The sequence below is a fragment of the Excalfactoria chinensis genome, chromosome 4, assembly GCF_039878825.1.
Source record: "Excalfactoria chinensis isolate bCotChi1 chromosome 4, bCotChi1.hap2, whole genome shotgun sequence".
In the NCBI taxonomy this organism is placed as follows: Eukaryota; Metazoa; Chordata; class Aves; order Galliformes; family Phasianidae; genus Excalfactoria; species Excalfactoria chinensis.
The window spans coordinates 45568142-45586866 of record NC_092828.1 but is presented as its reverse complement, the minus strand read 5'-3'; the positions used below and the strand labels follow the sequence as shown (position 1 = coordinate 45586866).

At 36.6% G+C, this 18725-nt stretch overlaps 1 protein-coding gene across 1 annotated transcript; it reads right to left on the bottom strand.

Annotated features, from left to right (window-relative positions):
• Positions 1–458: 458 nt before the first annotated feature.
• FBXO8 (F-box protein 8) lies at positions 459–18713 on the bottom strand. The gene is made up of 6 exons (XM_072335256.1): positions 18575–18713; positions 14399–14735; positions 12164–12290; positions 6787–6905; positions 4999–5195; positions 459–4241 (listed from the first exon to the last, which is right to left on the bottom strand). Exons 2-6 carry the CDS (start codon positions 14725–14727, stop codon positions 4054–4056), a joined length of 960 nt encoding a protein of 319 aa, XP_072191357.1. The 5' UTR covers positions 14728–14735; positions 18575–18713; the 3' UTR covers positions 459–4053.
• Between the last annotated feature and the right edge of the window lie 12 nt (positions 18714–18725).

Here is an 18725-nt window from a genome sequence, read left to right as displayed (position 1 = left end):
CAAATTTGACTTTTCTAGATACTTAACATTATTTTAACATGAGAAAATTACTGCACTTCAATGTTTGCTCAAGTACTAAAAATAATTTAATACTTGTTTTGAAAAAATAGAATGACAAAAAATATCAGATCGCACAGCCTTACAGAGAGAACAGAAGTACTGCCACTTCCAAAAAGAACAATTCCTGCTGATAAACTTGTTTACGCAATAAACATTACTAAATCCCGGTACATAGGAAATAGTCACAGGTAGACAGTTTATCTTCCTAAATCTCTATTTTGAAGCTGTTTTAAATATATTATTTTTCAGTGTAGACTCCATTCACTGGCGGGAATAGGAGGGAGATGCTGAAGAGAACAAATTTAATTTATTTTTCCTGAATGAGAATTCACAACTGACAAAACTGTCTCTAGCCTGCAACAATTTGGGCTCTCATTTGTTGAACAAGCTTTGTTTTATTTTGAATAAATCCGTGAGTGGAAACTATTCAAGGTTTAGAAACATGAGAAAACATAGAATGTCAGAAACTGATTATAACTAAGCCACGTGAATATGGAATATGCAACCTATTCTGTAAACAAACACAGTCTCAGAATTTAATGCAGCCAAAAATGAACTGTATAATGTGACGTTTGACATGGACTAAGGAATACTGTTTTCCTCTACATGAATAAAGAACAGTTGTCCTTTTGTCACATCCAAACTATTGAAGTATATACTGGCATCAGCAAAATTCCAGGAATGATCATTCAGAACACAACTTTGGTATTCTAGGAGCTGAATAACTAACATTTGTAGGGGGATGGGCTGTGGCCTCTTCTTTCAGAAAGAAGTTATCCCACAGCCACGGAGTGCTGGTACAGGTAGGTAAGATGCATGGCCAAAATTCAGTTCTTCATACTACTCTATGTGCAGTAGTGGAATCAGAGTACTTCAGGAGTACAATCAAGTATGATCATGCTCATGTAATTAGGTTTGGAATCCTCTAATTAAATCTTCCAGAATGCTTGATCAAGTAGCTAACGTCACAGCACGCCAATGAACAGACTTACTAAGACCTGGATCAATGAACTATCTATCTACCTCTGTTTTCTTTTAAAACATACATGGAGAAAGTGGCAGTGCACTGAAGAAGAAACTGACCCAAACTTCCATTATAGAGGACTTCTGGTGGATGTCTAAGATAACTTTATCTTTGCCCTTGGTACATATGCTTAATTTTTGCATGCAGCTTCCCACGCTTTTAAAACAAGGCAGAAAATTGTCTAACTTTATGGAAAGTTGTGATTCTTAAAAGTGAAAAAAAAAAAGCCTATCTGCCACTCTACAGAATGACTCAAACCTCAAAAGAAAAAAGAACAGATGAAATGTTTGTTGTCACTTTTTGTTTATTGGATATTTCTAAAAGAATTCACACATGGCACGTTGAGTTGGATGCTTTCTATCCACTCTGAGTTGCTAATAAAATGTATAACAAGTGTTGGGTGCTAATCAATTAACACTATTAAAAATTTCTTGTGAAGACCAGAAGCTGTTATTCATAGGAGTCATTTTTGTTTTCCTCCTGGATTTACAGAAACTTAGAGCATATTCTTCTGTTTCTCATTTATCTTCTTGGTTGTTACACAGGCTTTGAAGCTTTCTAAACCTTGTTAATAGATGTATTCAACTACTGCAGAAAGAACACATTCTGCCTGCCTGGAGGCTTTGTTCTCTATCTGTTTGAGGATAGGAACTGAGAGCCATTAGAAATAAAGAGAAATGTAGATTAATGAATTGTACTCTCATATCAGTGTAAAATCAAAACCACTATCTCTGATGTCAACAGAGGTGCCAGGAAAAGAGAATTAGACTCTGAGCTGCATTTGTGGTCCCAGAAGAAAACTTTCCCTGATAAGGTTGTGACTTGTTGAAGCTTCAAAATTCATGGAATTCCTATTTGTATGTATGTAACATCTGAAGAGTGTATTTTAAGAAGCGGTGTTGTGCAGCCTTCCTGTAAAAGTACTTTAAGGAGCACATGCTTATCCATCTTGTTTTTACAGAGTACTTTTAAGTTTCCAACTTTTTTTTTTTAACAGGACTAGAGACCTCTGTGTAAGGCAATGTTTAATATTATGCTTTTAACATTCGGTGTTTGACATCAATTGATGACTAATGATTAAGGAATGTGTCCTTGAGCCTTCTGAAATATATGAAAGGACCCAGAATGAAGTGATGAGAGCCTACCCTGAGAGAGGGAAGGAATATTGTAAAACTTCACAGGAAGATTGCTGCAATACTGCTGACTTCTGACTTCGTTGTGTATGCCACACAAATACAAATTATGTTTAAATTTGATTAAAGGTAATTTACTTAAAAAATAGTATTCTTTCTGCATGCATCTTTGTGTGTGGACCAGAGCGATGAACTTAACTGCTTTTACTAAACACTTGAGGTACCAGCAGTAGCTCCATTTTTCTCCCTATTATTTATGTAGCCCTTATATAGACTGAAATTAGTATACTGTCAGTCATCATTCTTCTCATATCTAAGACAAATGTAATATCTACTCAGTGCCAAAAAGAAAGCAGCAGTGTGGGCAAAGTATATGTCTATGAGTATGAGCTGCATTCAGTTCCTGGCTCCGCCATAAGCTTCTTACATTAATAACAAAAAACAACAACCCCTACAGAGGCTTTCAAAGCACAACTAAGAACATCTTCCTACCTCATCTCATGGTGTGGTATGTAAAAATGATAAATCTATTAGTTATTATGGTAAAAACAGATGCTAGAGAAAGCTGAGAACTATATAAGCAAATATAATCAGGAAGAGAATAAGGAATGGCTCTTATTTCAACTACATATGATGCCAGTTTAAGAGAAGCACTGCAGTATGAACTAAAACAAGGCAAATGCTTAATAACTTCCTGCACTTGCACTGCAAATGCACAACTAATATTAGCGTGTTTCAGGGATTGTAAGACACAACCTGATTTAAACCATTTTTCAAGTATTTTTGTAAGTCTAGAACTATTTAAAATCTAGCTGCAGAAGAGATTTAGGAATTTAGGAAGAGTCTGAGTAGGCCAAAATGGTCTGAACAGCTCCTGACTTGCACAGTCACCACTTTTAGCTCGCTCAGTTGCAGTTCTTAATAGCTTTAACAATGAGTCATCTGCTATAAGTTTACCTGGTCATTTCCATCATTGACAGTTTCAGACTGAGGGAGATTGTTGAAAGCAGCAACATTAGCTTCCCTACACCCCTTTCCCTGTTTAAATTTTCCTTGCTTACAGGGCTGAATAGCTGACTGTAGTTGTTCTACACCACTACTATAAGTTTCCTATCTCTGTGCAACATGCACATTTTCCCTAGGCTATGCCTATGTGACCAATATGGTTATTCAAGTTAGTCATACAGTATTAAATATTAACTTAGATACTTTACAAGTGTTCTGTCATCCCTCAGAAAAAAAAAAAAAAAAACAAACCAAAAAAACAAAACAAAACAAAACTTTATCACAGTATTGAGACCTATGTTTCTCTAACCTATGTATCTGAGGTAATTAGCACTGTAAAAAAAAGTTTAATGCAAAAGAAGGAAGTACGCTTTTAAGAGAGAGAAGGAGAAATTTTAGTTAAAATATTTTACAATAAAATAATTATGATTATAAATCTCTTTAGTTAAATATATACACATTACACAGTATCTTAAAAAGAATGAACTTATTAAAGTTTCAAGCAGATCTAACGCACAAATCCACCACTTCGTCAGTTCGGGCTGTAATGTCAGTTTTAACATTTGCAATTAGTTGTGTCAGACTAACGGCACTATTTTGTGCAAAATTAAAAAAAAAAAGTTATGAAAAACCAATCTCCAAATTCTTCCATTCCCACAGTAAACAGATAGAAAAGGTAGTTTACACATACACACACTTACACACAAACTTTGATTGCATACAGAGGTTAGAATGACCAGCACTAAAATAACCCCCATTTCTACAAAATAATCTATTTCTTGAAACTATGTCATTTTTGAAAATTACAAATTGTGCTAGCAAATTGTGCGCTCAGGCAGCCACGTGGCCAATAAGGTAGATGTTGTCATAAAGGTGCCCTACAAAATCTTCGCTAATATTCTGTGCAGCTCGTCGTGTATTTCGGATGAATTCTCTCTTTGACATTTTGTTCTTCACATGAGGGCTGGTTAGATCAATGGAAAGAAGAATCAAAGAGTAACACAGTACATAAACTGCATCTAGACAAAAGAGAATGAAATAAAGGAAATTATGATTGTTAAAAATATTGTTCCCTGATCAAAACTTTTATGTAGTCTTCAGGCCTAAAATTGCATATAGTTTAGAACTTGAAGGAATATCCCACTGACATAAAATTTAATATAACCATTTTCAAAGTAATAAAGTCAGCACACTGCTAAATGAACTTTTACAAATCTCTTAAGATTTCTACAGTATCCAAAAATCACTGATGTCCTTATGCACATTCATTTAAATGGAATCCTGAAGTCTTTGTAATCTAAAGCCAGCATCCTGCTAAGTTTATCTTTAATATATAAGCAGTGCCACTGCTAAAAACTGGCTCCCCACTACCAGTTAGAAATGCTTGTCAGTGAGGTCCAAAATTCCCTCTCCTTTCTGTGGGACTATCCACAGGGCAAAATATTAAATGCACAGGTCTTTGCAGAAGGGATCTTATTGATACTAGAGAGCTTAAGCACAGAAAAAGAAGCGAAGGAAAACTAACATGAAAATACACCCACCCTTCTCAACTGGGAAAAAGAAATAATCTTTGTGTTATTTATTTACCCATTTTCAACCCAAATGAGAAGATGACTTAATATTCAACAAAGGTAAAGGATGCTACCAAATCATGTTTGCACCTTGAGAAATATTTGCTTAGGTGCTGATCATAAATCTACCATGAACTGTAACATCATCCAAACATACACAGAAATACAGAGAGTGATTCATTGAATCAAAGCTCTTTTTGCTTACCAGGGCTAAGGCCAAGCTCTCTCATCAAATCAGGGTTACAAGCACAGAATCTGTGAGAGAACTTCGTTATGAGAGTCTCAAGGTACTCCCCGCGCTCCTCGGGGGCATGAATATGTCTGAAGAACTCTCTCAGTGCATTTGGCAAGAACTGATTTCTGAAGTTGTGCAGTGTCACAAGGTCATCCAAAACATCTCGCCTAGTGGAAGAAAATCTCAGGTAATTAGAGAAGTGATTTTTTTACTTTTATTTTTTAGCCTGTTAAAACATGAAAATGTAGGTTTAAAAAGCAAAATAGAGGGGTTAGAATAGTTTTGGAGATTTAGAGTGTTCTATTCTATTGTTTCATTTTTGTTGAAATACAGAATTATCATGAACAATACAAGGACAAATACACATTCTTCAAACACTTGCAATAATAGCCAAATATTCTAAGAATGGACATTAATCAGAATTCTAAATTTCTTTACATACATATTCATTTACAGTACACATAAAGGCTAACAGACTTTAATTATCTGGCAAAGTCATTAAAAATGCAGTAAAGGGAATATATTTGTGCATATTGTACACATTTTGGCACCTAAGTAGAAGCTGTTACAACAGCATCCTGTTAAAACAGGTTTAAGTTAAATAAAATTCACTCACAAAACCTCTTGAAAGGTTAAGCCCATCAGGGTACAGTGCTACCAAGTGTTTTTCACTGAACATAGGAGCAATGAAGTGATTCAAACTAGCCTATATAAACAGATGTGCAGAAGACTTCTGAAGTAAATTTGGAAACAGAATATTTTGCAATATTAGTTCTTTCTATTAACTATTTCAATCCAATGAAGGGAGTTTTAACCTCCAGAAGCCTGATTTTTACTTCTGCCTGATTTCATTTTATGAAAGGAAGAATAATAGCAGTAAAGGTTGCTAAATTTAATCATTAACTTGCAGTCTCATCTGGTAAATGGTTTCATGTTTTTTCTATTGCTCTAAAACATGATCATCTGAAGTTTAACAGCATAGATCTGTCTCTGATGGTGACACTAAACAATGACTGCTTTTATTTATTTATTTAACAGTGAAGGCTGCATGGAATGAGATGCATGACAGGATTCCTGCTAGAAGTGCTGCTGTTCATATGCTTTTCCTGTGTAAGTATAGGTATTACATTCCTCCTCTATCAAATTTGTTTGAATTTGTAGTTTGTGCTCCTCTCTCCTGATACTGCACCAGCCAAACCTGAAGATATCCTGGTAGGCAAAAGAAAGCGCTGTGGGGATAGGAGAACATGGTTCAGAGGGCCTTCAGCCAGAGGGTACTCTTCTGCGTTTTAGGGAGTGAGTGTATCTCCCATTTGAGAAACATCAGACAATCAAATAGTCGTTAGAGAATTGATTGTGAGTTAAAAAGCTGTAATCACTTGGTAGAACAACTGCTTTTTCCTATTAACATTCATACTATACATGAAAAAAGGAAGACCAGATTTAAAAAATAAATAAATAAAAAATCAGTAAAACATATATAAATCTGAACATCATCTTGCACAGATTAAATGCACATTATACCTTCTGAACAATCTATAGGAAGAATTACAAACATGGTGAAATACCACACTGTGTGAGAGGTTTGTATATGATCAAAATTCTGGAACTAACTGTTCAGATTTAGCAGCAGCATTACTTAAGTTGCATTTCCATGTATTTTTACATCAATAAAATTACAAGCAAAATAACTACTGTCAGAGTTACTATACACTGAAAACAAATAGTGGCTTTCTCCTCACAAGAAATTCAAGTTACCTTTCATCAAGATAGATTCTCAGCTTCTTCCAATTTAGTGTTCTTGTGCAAAAGATAAACTTAGCTATTTCCTTTGGTGAATCATCTAGTATGCCCTTGGACATAAAGTAGTTGACTCCCTGAGATAAAAGACATATATGCATAAATATGTTTCATCTTCATATTATGGTTAGGAACAAGCACTGTACTTAGCAAAACAAGAAAATTATCCCACTAATTACTCGCATTTTATTCTAGCAGAATAATTTCCCTTCCTCTCAATCACATTTCAACATGCACAATACAATCTAAAATTACAAATCAAATGCAAAGGAACCTAGTTTGTTGTTATGGTTGAGATTTTACATATACTTAGAGTAGGACATTAATGTATTATGTATTTCAATTACAGTGTTTTAATACTGCATAATTTTATTTAACCATACATTTTAACCATAGATTTTAATTTCAGATCTTTAAGAGATAAGAAAATCTTAGCCATAATACGTTTTGTCTTTAATATCTTTGTCTAAAACATTAACGTTCACACATGTATGTGATGCATCACATTCAAATAGATGCATAAAATGCATTTGTTTAAATGTGTAATGCTGCAAATAAACACAAGCACGCAGATTTCAAAGCATAGGTAAATATAAATATATAAATAGACATAGAAAAATATGCATAGACAGAAATAAGAACGGTTAATTATATAAAAATGCTTTAAGAAAGATAGAACTGGTGTGTATATTTTATATTCATTTTATAATTTGTAGAATTTTCCAGTTTGCCAAGCATACATTTCTTATGGAACACACAAGCCAAATTTCATAGAAAACAGCACTGAAGAAGCATTCTTTACTGTTAAAAGGTTTTTTTTCTTTCTTTTCTTTCTTTTTTTTTTTTTAATTTTATTTTCTTTTTCTAAAAGAAATACAAATATGAAGGTTTCACACACTTAGGGAAGAAAAAAAAACACAAAACAAGCCCTTCCCCTCCTCCCCTGCAAAACTAGCAATATTAGCCTCTGATTATAGGAAGAATCCTAATTTGAGGCAGTAGTGAAATGCACTGCATTATAAGCTTGCATTTAAGTCCACTTTATATGATATTTAAGTCTGTCTGTAGTTAGGATGGGCAACATATGATTGAGTACTTTCTTGAATTAGAACTAAACAAGAAATTAAATCAAACTGAGTATCTTATAATTGCCTATTAATTCCTCAAGCATTCTGCTGGCAGTTTGCATATGACTACCAGCAGGACACCAGGGCTTCACCAGTTCATTTTACTTTCAGCATATCTGTGCCCCCTTAAAGGATATCCTGTCTCCTGCCTCATGAGACTTTAGAATTCGCTTCAGTAATAAGCACTTGCTTAACATAATACAAATTGAAGCCTGTCAGTAGCACTTTCAAAGACATATTTCTGCTGCAATTGTTTAATAAATGCTTCTGCAACATATCTGGAAAATACCTGGCATTTCATAGCTGAAGCAACAGGAAAATAACATCTGCTTTAAGAGAGAGTAGGTTGGTTTCTCTGTCTCAGTAAATGTAAGTTATTTCTTTAGTTCATTATAACTCAATATACGACCTTGACCTGATATGCCACTGAGTCTCTGCAAAACATTTGTGTTCCCTGTCTCTAATTCACAATCTCTCCCCACAGCACAACAGTTGGCCAAATATCCTCCTGTGAATGCAATCTCTTTATTCATTTTCCTTATCACTTTCACAAATAAAGAAGGTGTAAGTATATTTCAACACACATCATTTTAAAGTTGCTATTTATTTCTTCTTAGGCAATGTCAAACACTTCACAACAATATAAATCTTTTTTCTCTTTATAGTTTTTAAGTTTAGCTCAAAGCAAATTAAATTTATTTTCAAGATTCAAGGCATATCATCTAATCTGGTTCTGTAACACTGTAAACATCATCGGATTCCTCTCAGAACCCATGTTTCAAATAAATCACATCTGGTAGATAAATGGTTGCTTGTGGTAGGTACACTAGCCGAAATAAGTAGTTCTATGCACTATTAAATTCTATGCTAAGATTATTTTTCAGTCATCTGGTGATTCTCTTAGGCAGCATTCGCCTGAATTCAACTTGGCAGATCTGTGCCTCTATCTATGATGTCTGTAAAGGTGTTTTAAACACTTGTGAAGTACAGCAGGATGAGCTGGCTTAGTTGACGAGTAATGAGGTGAAGAGCATAAGGATGATTTCCACTAGCTTTTGTGGAATCTAGTTGGAATTATAATGCTCTTAGCATGAGAGATTTAGGAAAGATGCCTTAAAGATACCTTGCCTTCCATGGCCAAGAGTGCTGCTGCTGAACTTCAGATATTTGTAGTTTCCTTTGCCCTTTCTATTTAGATATGCACATGAAACAAACTAGATAGAACTTTCTGAAATCTCATTTTATCTTTTTCCCACATTCTTTCTTTTTAGTATTTAAATGGAATTGGCTGCCAAATCAGAATTAGGACATCCTAATAGGTCCTCATAGGACCCTTCCCAGACCTCATTTAAGGACTGGCAGGGGGGAGGTAAGGGGCATCTCTCTGGAGATCCCTGCTTATGTGATACTTTCTGAAGGTAGGCAGCTTCTTTCCTTTATTTCTGAGCCCACTGCTGTTGTGTTTGATCAAATCCTCACTTATTGCAGCCTGCGATCTTGCTACTCTGCTGTTATTAAAGTACTTTCCATTGTGTTACACTAGTCATAGTATGAGCACTGCCTCTGCTTACTGCTTTTTACTGTTATGCTATGTACAGGAAATCCTGACCTCATAGAAGTGTTCTTGTACTGTTCTGATTCCAATAGATCCATACAAGTAACTGCTATTGAACAGAATCTATAAGAAATACTATTGTCAAAATGAACAAAAATTAGATCTTTTCTGACTGAAATATTCTTTTCCACTTTCGATTCCAAATGTAACTCCATAGCACAGGCCTGTGTAATTAACTTGACTGTATATTTTGTAGGGAAATTGAAACTGTATACAGAACAGTGGAAAACAACTTCTGGTTGCTTACGAATTAAGTCATAAACACACATGATAGGAAATGAGCACTTCATGAGAAACATTTCATGTATGTTATACAATCTTCTGAATAAAATACAGCAGAGATAACGTTGGCAAGTTAAACAAAATATTCATATTCAAGTCTTAATACTAACTCTAAACCATTCCCTTTCCCAAAGAAACAAAAACCAAATTCCAAAATCTTGGCTATAGTGGTTCTGGTTCTGCCATTATGATAAAACAAAGCAACAACAAACAAGAAATCAGAAACCAAACATGCACTGGAACACTTTCAGATCATATGTAGTGTCATTATGCACATCTTTTTTCAGCAGAATGGGAGCACCTGGTATGAATTATGCAAGCTCATGCACATAGTCAATACACTAAATTACAGCAGATATCACAACATCATGCACACAACAATGGCTAACCAGAGAATCCTACCACAAAGCTTGTAGATGCTCTTCCCTACCCCGTGAGCCACCGCTAGCTCTGGAGCTGTTGCTGTGGAGCCTGGTTACCCATTTTCATGACATGGGCGCTGTCCTTTGGAGAATCTTGCTCCTGTGGCTGTAAGTATTCCTATTTTTATAGTATTTGATCAGGTCTGTTATCAAACGTAAAGCAGAGTTTGGCAGGAAATTCCAAGACACAATTTGTAATAGTGGAATGTGATATATTCCAGTCACAGTGTCCTTGTAATAATAATTTGCCAACATCACAGTTGTAAACAAGAAAAACATTGGTATCTATGAATTCTCCTGAAACTCAGGCCATGAATGATTCTTACCAGGCTATGGTGCTTCACAGGGAGAGAGGAATAAGGCATAGGAGATACCCGAGGTTCTCATCTCTTACTAGGCCTGATGCAGAATGTTTATGCTGCTACTGTACAGTATAACTATAATGAAGCCTTAGGAAGCATGTTAGTTTAACAAATTTAATACTTAATTGAGCTACAAGGTAACTCTAGTTTCCCTATCTTTTTTTTTCTTGAACAATACTGATGCTTTCATTCAGTGCCTTTTGGGAAGGTTCCAAATGCTTTACACCTATTGTAATTACTTTAAATTAGGCAAGGCTGTTGCTATTTGAAACGATGTATTCTTGAGCTCCACTTTTATTTGAAAAGCTTTACAGTTATTACTAAACTTGTTAAAATCCTGCTGAAAATCAGTGCTAATCACTCAAGTGGAAAGGTGCTGAGAAGATGTCTCAGCACTACGTACCAAAGTTTAAAGTAGAGCTCTGTGAGAGAATTTACAGAATACTTATTTATGACTAATACAAGTAATGAGTTTGTCAAGCAGGATAAAGATATAAAGCAAGAATTTAATCAAAATCCCATTACTGCGATGATCCATACGACTACTTCATTTATTTCATCCTGCAGCCTCAAGTTCTTGTTTTCTGCATCTTATCTGCAGAACAATCTATTTGTTTCCTGAAAGTATATCTCTTCATGACTTTTCCTACTCTGAGTTTGTTCAGCTATCACTTCCTTGTGTACATATAAACATATGTAGGAAGTTAAAATTCATTTTTGTACAGTACTGTCTACCATCTTTTCCTAATAAACATGCAGCAAGAGGAGTCTAGTTTTATGTATAGAATACTGTCTTGGTCACTTTAGAATTAGCTTTTGCCTGGGAGATATGTAGTTACCTACTCTCAAATGTGCTTTGTCTTTCAAAGTGAGAGAGGAACAAACTATCTTCCAGTTGAAACCTTATTGTTTATAACTTTTAGAAAATACATATATGGTGTTACATACTTTGAAGAATGATTCTATTTACACAGAATACAAATTCCCAGAAATAAAATCAAACTGATATTTCAGGTAGTTCAGCAATGCATCTTTTTCACTGTGCTCCTTGACCATAGGAGTATTTAAAAATGCCTTACGAGAAACCAAAGTTGTCACAGAAGTAATTGCTGTCACTTAATACCTCGTCCTCCTATAACTGAAGTCAGGTAAAGTAGGATCAAACCCATATTCTGAAGCAGCATTTGACTGCATTTATAAACACTTTTTTTTTTTTTTTTTTTTAAAATACCCCATTTCTTCAGTTAGGATCTCCCTCTTGTAACAAAGTCAATACACGGTAAGGAATTTCTGGCATCCGTAGGTCAGACCGCTATACCAAGCATTTAAGAGGCAAGCTGTGTAAATGATGTGCACAGGTACCATATAAAAAAAAAAAGTAAAAATTAAGAATAGGGCTATAACTTAATATTAAACATTTCTATAGTTGAAGAAATACTAAAACGTGGCTTTTGTATGTCTATGACTATAAAATAATAACCACAAATATTTTAATCTGTTTGTTACTGTCAGCAATAGTTCACTTACCTCATCAGGGTTGGCATTAAAGGTGAGACTGCCCTCATCTAGCTGCATATACAGTTTTCTAAAAGAAAATCCTAGAGGTGGATTCTTATTGTATATAGAACAGTGACCCCAAGTGGATTTGCACAACCTATGAAAATAGAATTAGTCTATTATCAAAAACCTTTTCTGTATTTCATGTATTCATAGAAGCAAAACGTAACCAATGCCACAAAACCAAGTACTCAAACAATAAGAGAACTTAAAAAACAAGACTGATTGTAACACTTAATTCTTAACCCTCCTGTATGTTTGTTTCTAAAGTCTTCAGCTATGATGACATTTTCTTCTGCAGGTTTTAGCATATACTAGCGCAACCTCAAAATGTATTCCAGTAGGTGGCATTGTAATGGCATTGACACAGCTGGAACCTCTGAGACTCAGTATCCAAACAGTAGATAATAAGTGACAAATTGTTCTTTTGCAGTAGTATCATCGATTAAAAATCTGTTTCTTTTCTCGTGTTCTAGTTGTGCAGTGAGTGGAATGTCACATCTGCACCAGAATATGCAGCCTGCTACTTTCCACCCATCCCTTTTCCAATCTTGATTAGTCTAGCTTACTTCATCAAACTCTATGCCTCCATAAGTATTTAATCTACATTTTCCATTAGTTCCCAGTTTTGTTTTTTGTTTTTTTCTTCTATCTTGTCTCTGACTACATTTGTTTCATCAGTTTCTGTTCTTCATCCCAGTCTCCTTGATGGTGCCATCTAAACTCCCCTTGAACTTTCACTTCCTAGGAACCTTGTCTCTTATCTGAGTTCCTTATTTCAGTTATGCTTTAACATACTTGTTTTTTAAAAAACTGGCCACAGTGGTTAGAATTCTTCAGGTGGCTGCAGTAGGACATGAGAGTAACTTGGTTTTTCACTCAGTAAATTGGGTCTTGTTTCAACTGAGTTCTGAAGCACAACTGTAGGACTTGCTAAATTCTAAACTCAAACTCAACCAAAATATGTGGATTATTAAAAATTAAGATGTTTGCAGACATAATATGAATTGAGACTTTGTAAAAATATACTAAAACAGGACAAATTTTCACAAATATATGCTTAAACTGAACATTAAGGAAGACTTCACGAAAAATGAATGAGCTGTTTCTCAAGGTGAACTCTGAGGGAAACGTACTTTTTAATGTGTACTTTAAGAACATATATTGCATACAATTGTTTAATTGTATTATATACTTGTGCTTTAGAACTGGAAATTTATTTGTATTTTGCACAGTTTTGATACCAAGGATCAAGAACAATATGATAACAAAACTACAAAGTTATTTTATGTACATAATCTTATGAGCCTAAATGAATCTTCACTAGAACCACCACTTCTTGCAGTCCTGAATGAAAGAACAGTTGTGACTAAGAAGTTATAATTACGTGGTCCTCTTGATGAAGCGCATGAAGTGAACTGAGGAGAAACTCCTTCAAATGCAAAGGAGGTAGCTTCGAGGACCTGGAACTGCAACCAACTTGTGACATTAGTACTACTCACTGTCAGTTAAATTGAAGGATAAGGCTATGTTATGAAAGAAGACAAATTCTGCTTTCATAGGATTCTCTCCTAGTGCTCTGAAACACCAGAATGAAAGGTGGTGTTTTTTATTAAAATTTGATCTTGCACAATTTTATTTGATAGAATATTCCTTTATTTCCTGAACATACAAACAGGCAGAATTGCCTCTGCTGCTGTATAAATGTTTCAGCTGTTACATAGTAGAAATTCCATGACATGCTTGCAGAACTGGCCTTTTCTTTCCCCTTCCTTCTGTTGCTGTCTTCCAAAAAACAAAGGCATAAGTTGCTCTAACTCAGCTGAAGTAGGTAAGTTCTTATTCCTTTCTAACTGGCACTTCAGCTGAACAGGTATACTTGCTCAAGCTGGATATTTGTTTGTTATTACTTCTCTTCAAACATTTCAGCTGTGATTTGATTGAAAACAAAAATGAATCTTTATGTGTTGTTTTTTTTTTCCCCAAACAAGTTTGTAGTAATACACACATGTACATACAGAAACCTCTACCACTATCTTAGTAATTAGAAATCCATAATTATACATTTTTAAACTGTGCTAATTTTTTCCCCTATGTCAAATCTCATTTAACACAGAAAACTTTTGCTAAGATTGGAATAATACAAAGCACAAATTGAGACAATTATTTTTACTACTCCCAGGTGATGCATTTGTTTTTGCTTACCCTTGCCAAAGAAGCTCATCATTAGCAAGATCCTGCCAAACACATGATGCTAGACAGAGATCAGTTGCATTCAGGTACGACAAAATGGTAAAACTAAGCTCTGGTGGCAGCATTTCCAAGTTAATAAATCCTTCTTGTTCTTTTGATTTTCTTGTCTTAAGCAGGTGGTAGATGTCAATGCCTCCTTGGGCTTGTTTCCGGTGGCTTGTATTGGAGACATTGTTAGTAGCTATTCTCCTACCATGCTCCCTGGTAAGATAGCCTTGTCCACTGAATCCTTGGTGTTGCAGCTGCTGGTTCCTAGCAACCCTCCAGAGTCCCTGACCCATCTGTGAGCCTGTTGGACATAAAAAACCAAATTAAATGTTGTCATAGTCTCATTTCCTTTAACATTTAATTAAAATAGTTTATTTAGAAGCAATAAAGTGCTACAAAATGTAAGAACAACCAAAATCATCCAGAGGAATGGGGAACTCACAAAAGCAGGCTATAACTGACATAGGAACAGCATTTAAGAACTTAGAAATACTGCAGCTAGAAGCTATTCCCAACTTCAGTGTATTTTCTCTTTTTTGTTTCTGAGCACCCAAAGCACTTCCTCGAACATTTTTTCAAAGTAATACGGGTTAGGAGCTTGTGCATGTGTATTAAAAGCCAGGATACCAGCTCAATCTATTGAACAGTTCTGTCCCTTGTTCTAAAAACACAATGTAGCAACAAACACCTGAAACAAAGTATCACTCGCTAAGTGAAGATCAATCCTGCTCAGTATGCAAAGAGTACCTCAGCCCTGAGAGAGGAGGCATTAATACAACTTCTTATGCAGCACTGGTCTGGATGCATGAAGACTACTTTCTGCAGCTCAGGCACTTTGAATTACAAAAGACCAATAAGAATCCATCAGATGGCTGGTAGATAACATGTGTAGCAAGTAGAAAAGTTAATAGCCTCTTGAATTATTGAAAGCTGTAACGAACACAATCACCTTGTTTAACTCTTAATCATTACAACAAAGAATAAAGTAGTAAAGGAACATGAAGGCTGAATGCTCAAAACACCTGACAGTCAATTCACAAAAGGGACCTCTAGTGCTCATCAATTACAGTGCTGGAGAGTTCTCTGAAGTTTAAGCCTACTGCAAGGAAGGCTTGGAAGATGGAACTTAAGGAGGTGTTTGTTCCTTTCTCTTTGCAGTCCCTCACTAATGCCTTTTTGAAACTGTGGTACAATCTCATATCCTAAATCTTTAGAAAAGTATCCAGAAGTTTTTAGGTTCAGTGTAAGAGATAAGATAAAAATTCAGCTAACTGACTAAAGCAAAACTTGGCTTCTTTATCCTACTTATCTCAACTTGTACAGTATGTTTATTTTTTGTCAAAATTTGCAGTGGGTAGTAATAAAAAGAACAGAATTTAATTAACATGACATTCCCATGTTGCTAGGTGTTGCATATGAGCTGGATATTTACTGAAGTACAGTGCTTAGTAAACAGGTATCTCCCAATGTCTTGAGAGGCTCCAACCAATTCTAGCTCTTTGCCTTGTCAGTGAGTTGAACACTGTCAGCAAGTCATTACATTTTCAAACACACAGGTGGCAATTTGAAAGGTCCTGTTCCCTCCCAGGAGTTATGAGGTGATCTGAATGACTGAGTTAACAATGTTCTTCCAATTCAATTGTCAGAAGTATTAGGTTTTAGAAAATAGGTAAATGTATGCACATGAATGTAGATGTGAGTTGAGTATAATCTGCACGTTCATAGAATCATAGAATGACTTAGGTTGGAAGGGACCTGAATTCCAGCTAATATCTAACCAGAATCTCCCCTCTTCTAATGTAAAACCATTTCCTATCACCCTATCACCATCAGATTGTGTAAAAAGTCAACCTCCACCCTGTTTATAAGCTCTGCTCAACTACTAGAAGTCTGCAATGCAGTCTTCTCCACCCACCAGGACCCCCAAGTCCTCAGCAGGGCTGCTCTCATTGAGTTCTTACCCCAGTCTGTACGCACTTTTGGTATTGCTCTGACCCAAGTACAAGCAAACAAACAAAAAAACCTAAATAAATAGCACTAAAACTAAACAAAATAATAAAACAGCCAAAAAGCAAGTCATTAGTTTCAGGGACAGAAAGAACCGGGTGCTTGTCATTCCTTATCTTTGTTTTAACTCCTCAGACACTAAAGCATCAGAAGGACAAAGTATGATAAAACTGAATTACTGAATATGAACTTTTACAAAACAAGTAATGAGTGAACTTCTATGTGAGTTGTGTATGTCAAGTAATGAGAAAGGAGAGTTCTGTTAATTAAGGTAACTTTTAAATTTCAGACTAAGGAACACACTTTGCTAATATTTTTACTACCTGTTCTGACATTAGTTTATATCATTTTAACAGAGTTATATTTCCACATCCATTTATAAACTGATTGAAAAATGAGTCTTTCAAAAATGCTAACTACTTGGACACACTTTAAGGAAAAACAAACAAACAAACAAATGCAACAGCAATGTAATAAGTAATTTTGAAGGCTCTGAAGAACATTAGAGATCATATTACGACAAATTTCACAACACTCCAGGATGACAACAGAGAAAGAATAACAGCATTATCAGAAACAGATCATCAAAAGGCTGCACTCAGGGAATTATCAAGTGAACTTTATTCCATTAGGTAAGGATCTGGCAATTTTATAATAGCTTTCAAGCTTCTTCAGGCAGATTATCCTTCTGTTCTGCAGGTCACACTTGTAAACGGGTCATAGTTGCATAGGATGAAGTTTTCCTAGCCCTAAATCAAATATTCAAATTTTATTTATTGCTAGCTTAACGTTTTTATTGCAATACCCAGCTAGTAGTTCCTGTTTACAAGCTGCATTCTGTTGAGCAATACCGAGCTAACAAGAACACCAGTGTTTGTTGCTGGTGCTCACAGGGTTCATCTTGCCACAGAAGGCTAATTGTGACACGTCATTTACAGCCCAATCGCTTTTAGATTACTTAACATCATGGTTCCAAGACAAAAAAGAAACAACCAACAAAACAGTGCTATGGTATCCAAGAAATAAGATTTCTTATAGAATTCTCACATACTTATGCAGAAAGCATCAGTAGAGAAATCTCCAGAAAGACTTCTTGAAATAAAAAAATGATTTAAAATGCATATTTCTATGTTAAGCACCAACTGAATAAGTTTTGGGGATGACAGAAAGACTCAAATCAAGCTGACTGCTGGGAACACACCGTATGGCTGCTCAGCAGCAGACGACCTGCACACAGCAGGGGGTTGGATCTAGATGATCATTGTGGTCCTTTTCAACCCAGGCCATTCTATGACTGCATGGCTCTAAGAGTAATGTTGAGTAATAAGAGTAATAATTTTGTAATATTGTGATTTTGTAATATTGTGAATATTCATTTTCAGGCCCCAGATTCAGGAAGCCACTCAGATGTATGTTTCCAAACTTGTGATTGATGTAACTTCAGCTAGTACCTGCAACCTTCTGATGGCTTGGCTGCCACAGCTCTCACAGGAAAAAGTGACACTAAGCTTATTTATGGACCACTGATCTTCCCTGGCATCACCCGGCTTGTGGCTATTTACCAGCCTGACTTAACCTTTCAGAGAACCCCAGAACCAGTTTTGCTTCATGTTACTGTGTTCCAGAGTAAAGCTTTTTTTGCAGTGGAGCCCATGATAGAAGACTACAAGTTAGATGCCACCTCTGTTAGGACAAAGATAGTAGCCCTGGTAGCCCTGTCACCAGCAAAGCACACACACAGGCTCCATGCGAGGCCTTTGCATTGCACCGAGCCCTACAGCCGCCTCTGAGTTCATCCCCGTATCTTAAGCTTCTTTCCCCACAGCCTCCCTCCGCTCTGCGGTATGCCGGCGCCCCGGCTGTGAGCGGCACAGCCATCCCTAGACAACTAGCGTGCTCGCTCCACGGGCCGCACCGCCCCTCGCACCCGGGTACAGTCCCCGAGCCGGACAGCGCCGAGGTAATCGGTGGCCCCGGCCCCTCGCAACAACGCCGGGGTGGTACCGCCCCCGAGTCCCAGTGGCCCACGCCAGCCAGCCTCGGCCTCTGATTGGCCGCGCCGCCCGTCCATCATTCCGCGGCCGCCTGCTCGCAGACGGAGCCCAGCTGCGAGAGCCCTTCCGCGGTCCGTACCTGTGCGAGCTCGGGTCCAACCGCCGCCGCGACGAGCTTGCTGCGGGTCGGTGCGTGAGCCTCGCCGGGCAGAGAGAGGGGCTAGGCGGCCCTAGGGGTGGGGGGAGACGGTGAGGCCCCTCCGGCGCGCAGGGAGCCGCCGCCGCCGCGC

Coding starts and splice junctions, on each gene's coding strand:
- FBXO8 (XM_072335256.1), bottom strand. CDS start 14,727: ATGGGTCAGGGACTCTGGAGGGTTGCTAGGAACCAGCAGCTGCAACAC. Junction 5,196..6,786: donor AGAATCTATCTTGATGAAAG/GTAACTTGAATT, acceptor TTCTTCCACTAG/GCGAGATGTTTTGGATGACC. Junction 4,242..4,998: donor AGAGCTTGGCCTTAGCCCTG/GTAAGCAAAAAG, acceptor TCTTTTGTCTAG/ATGCAGTTTATGTACTGTGT.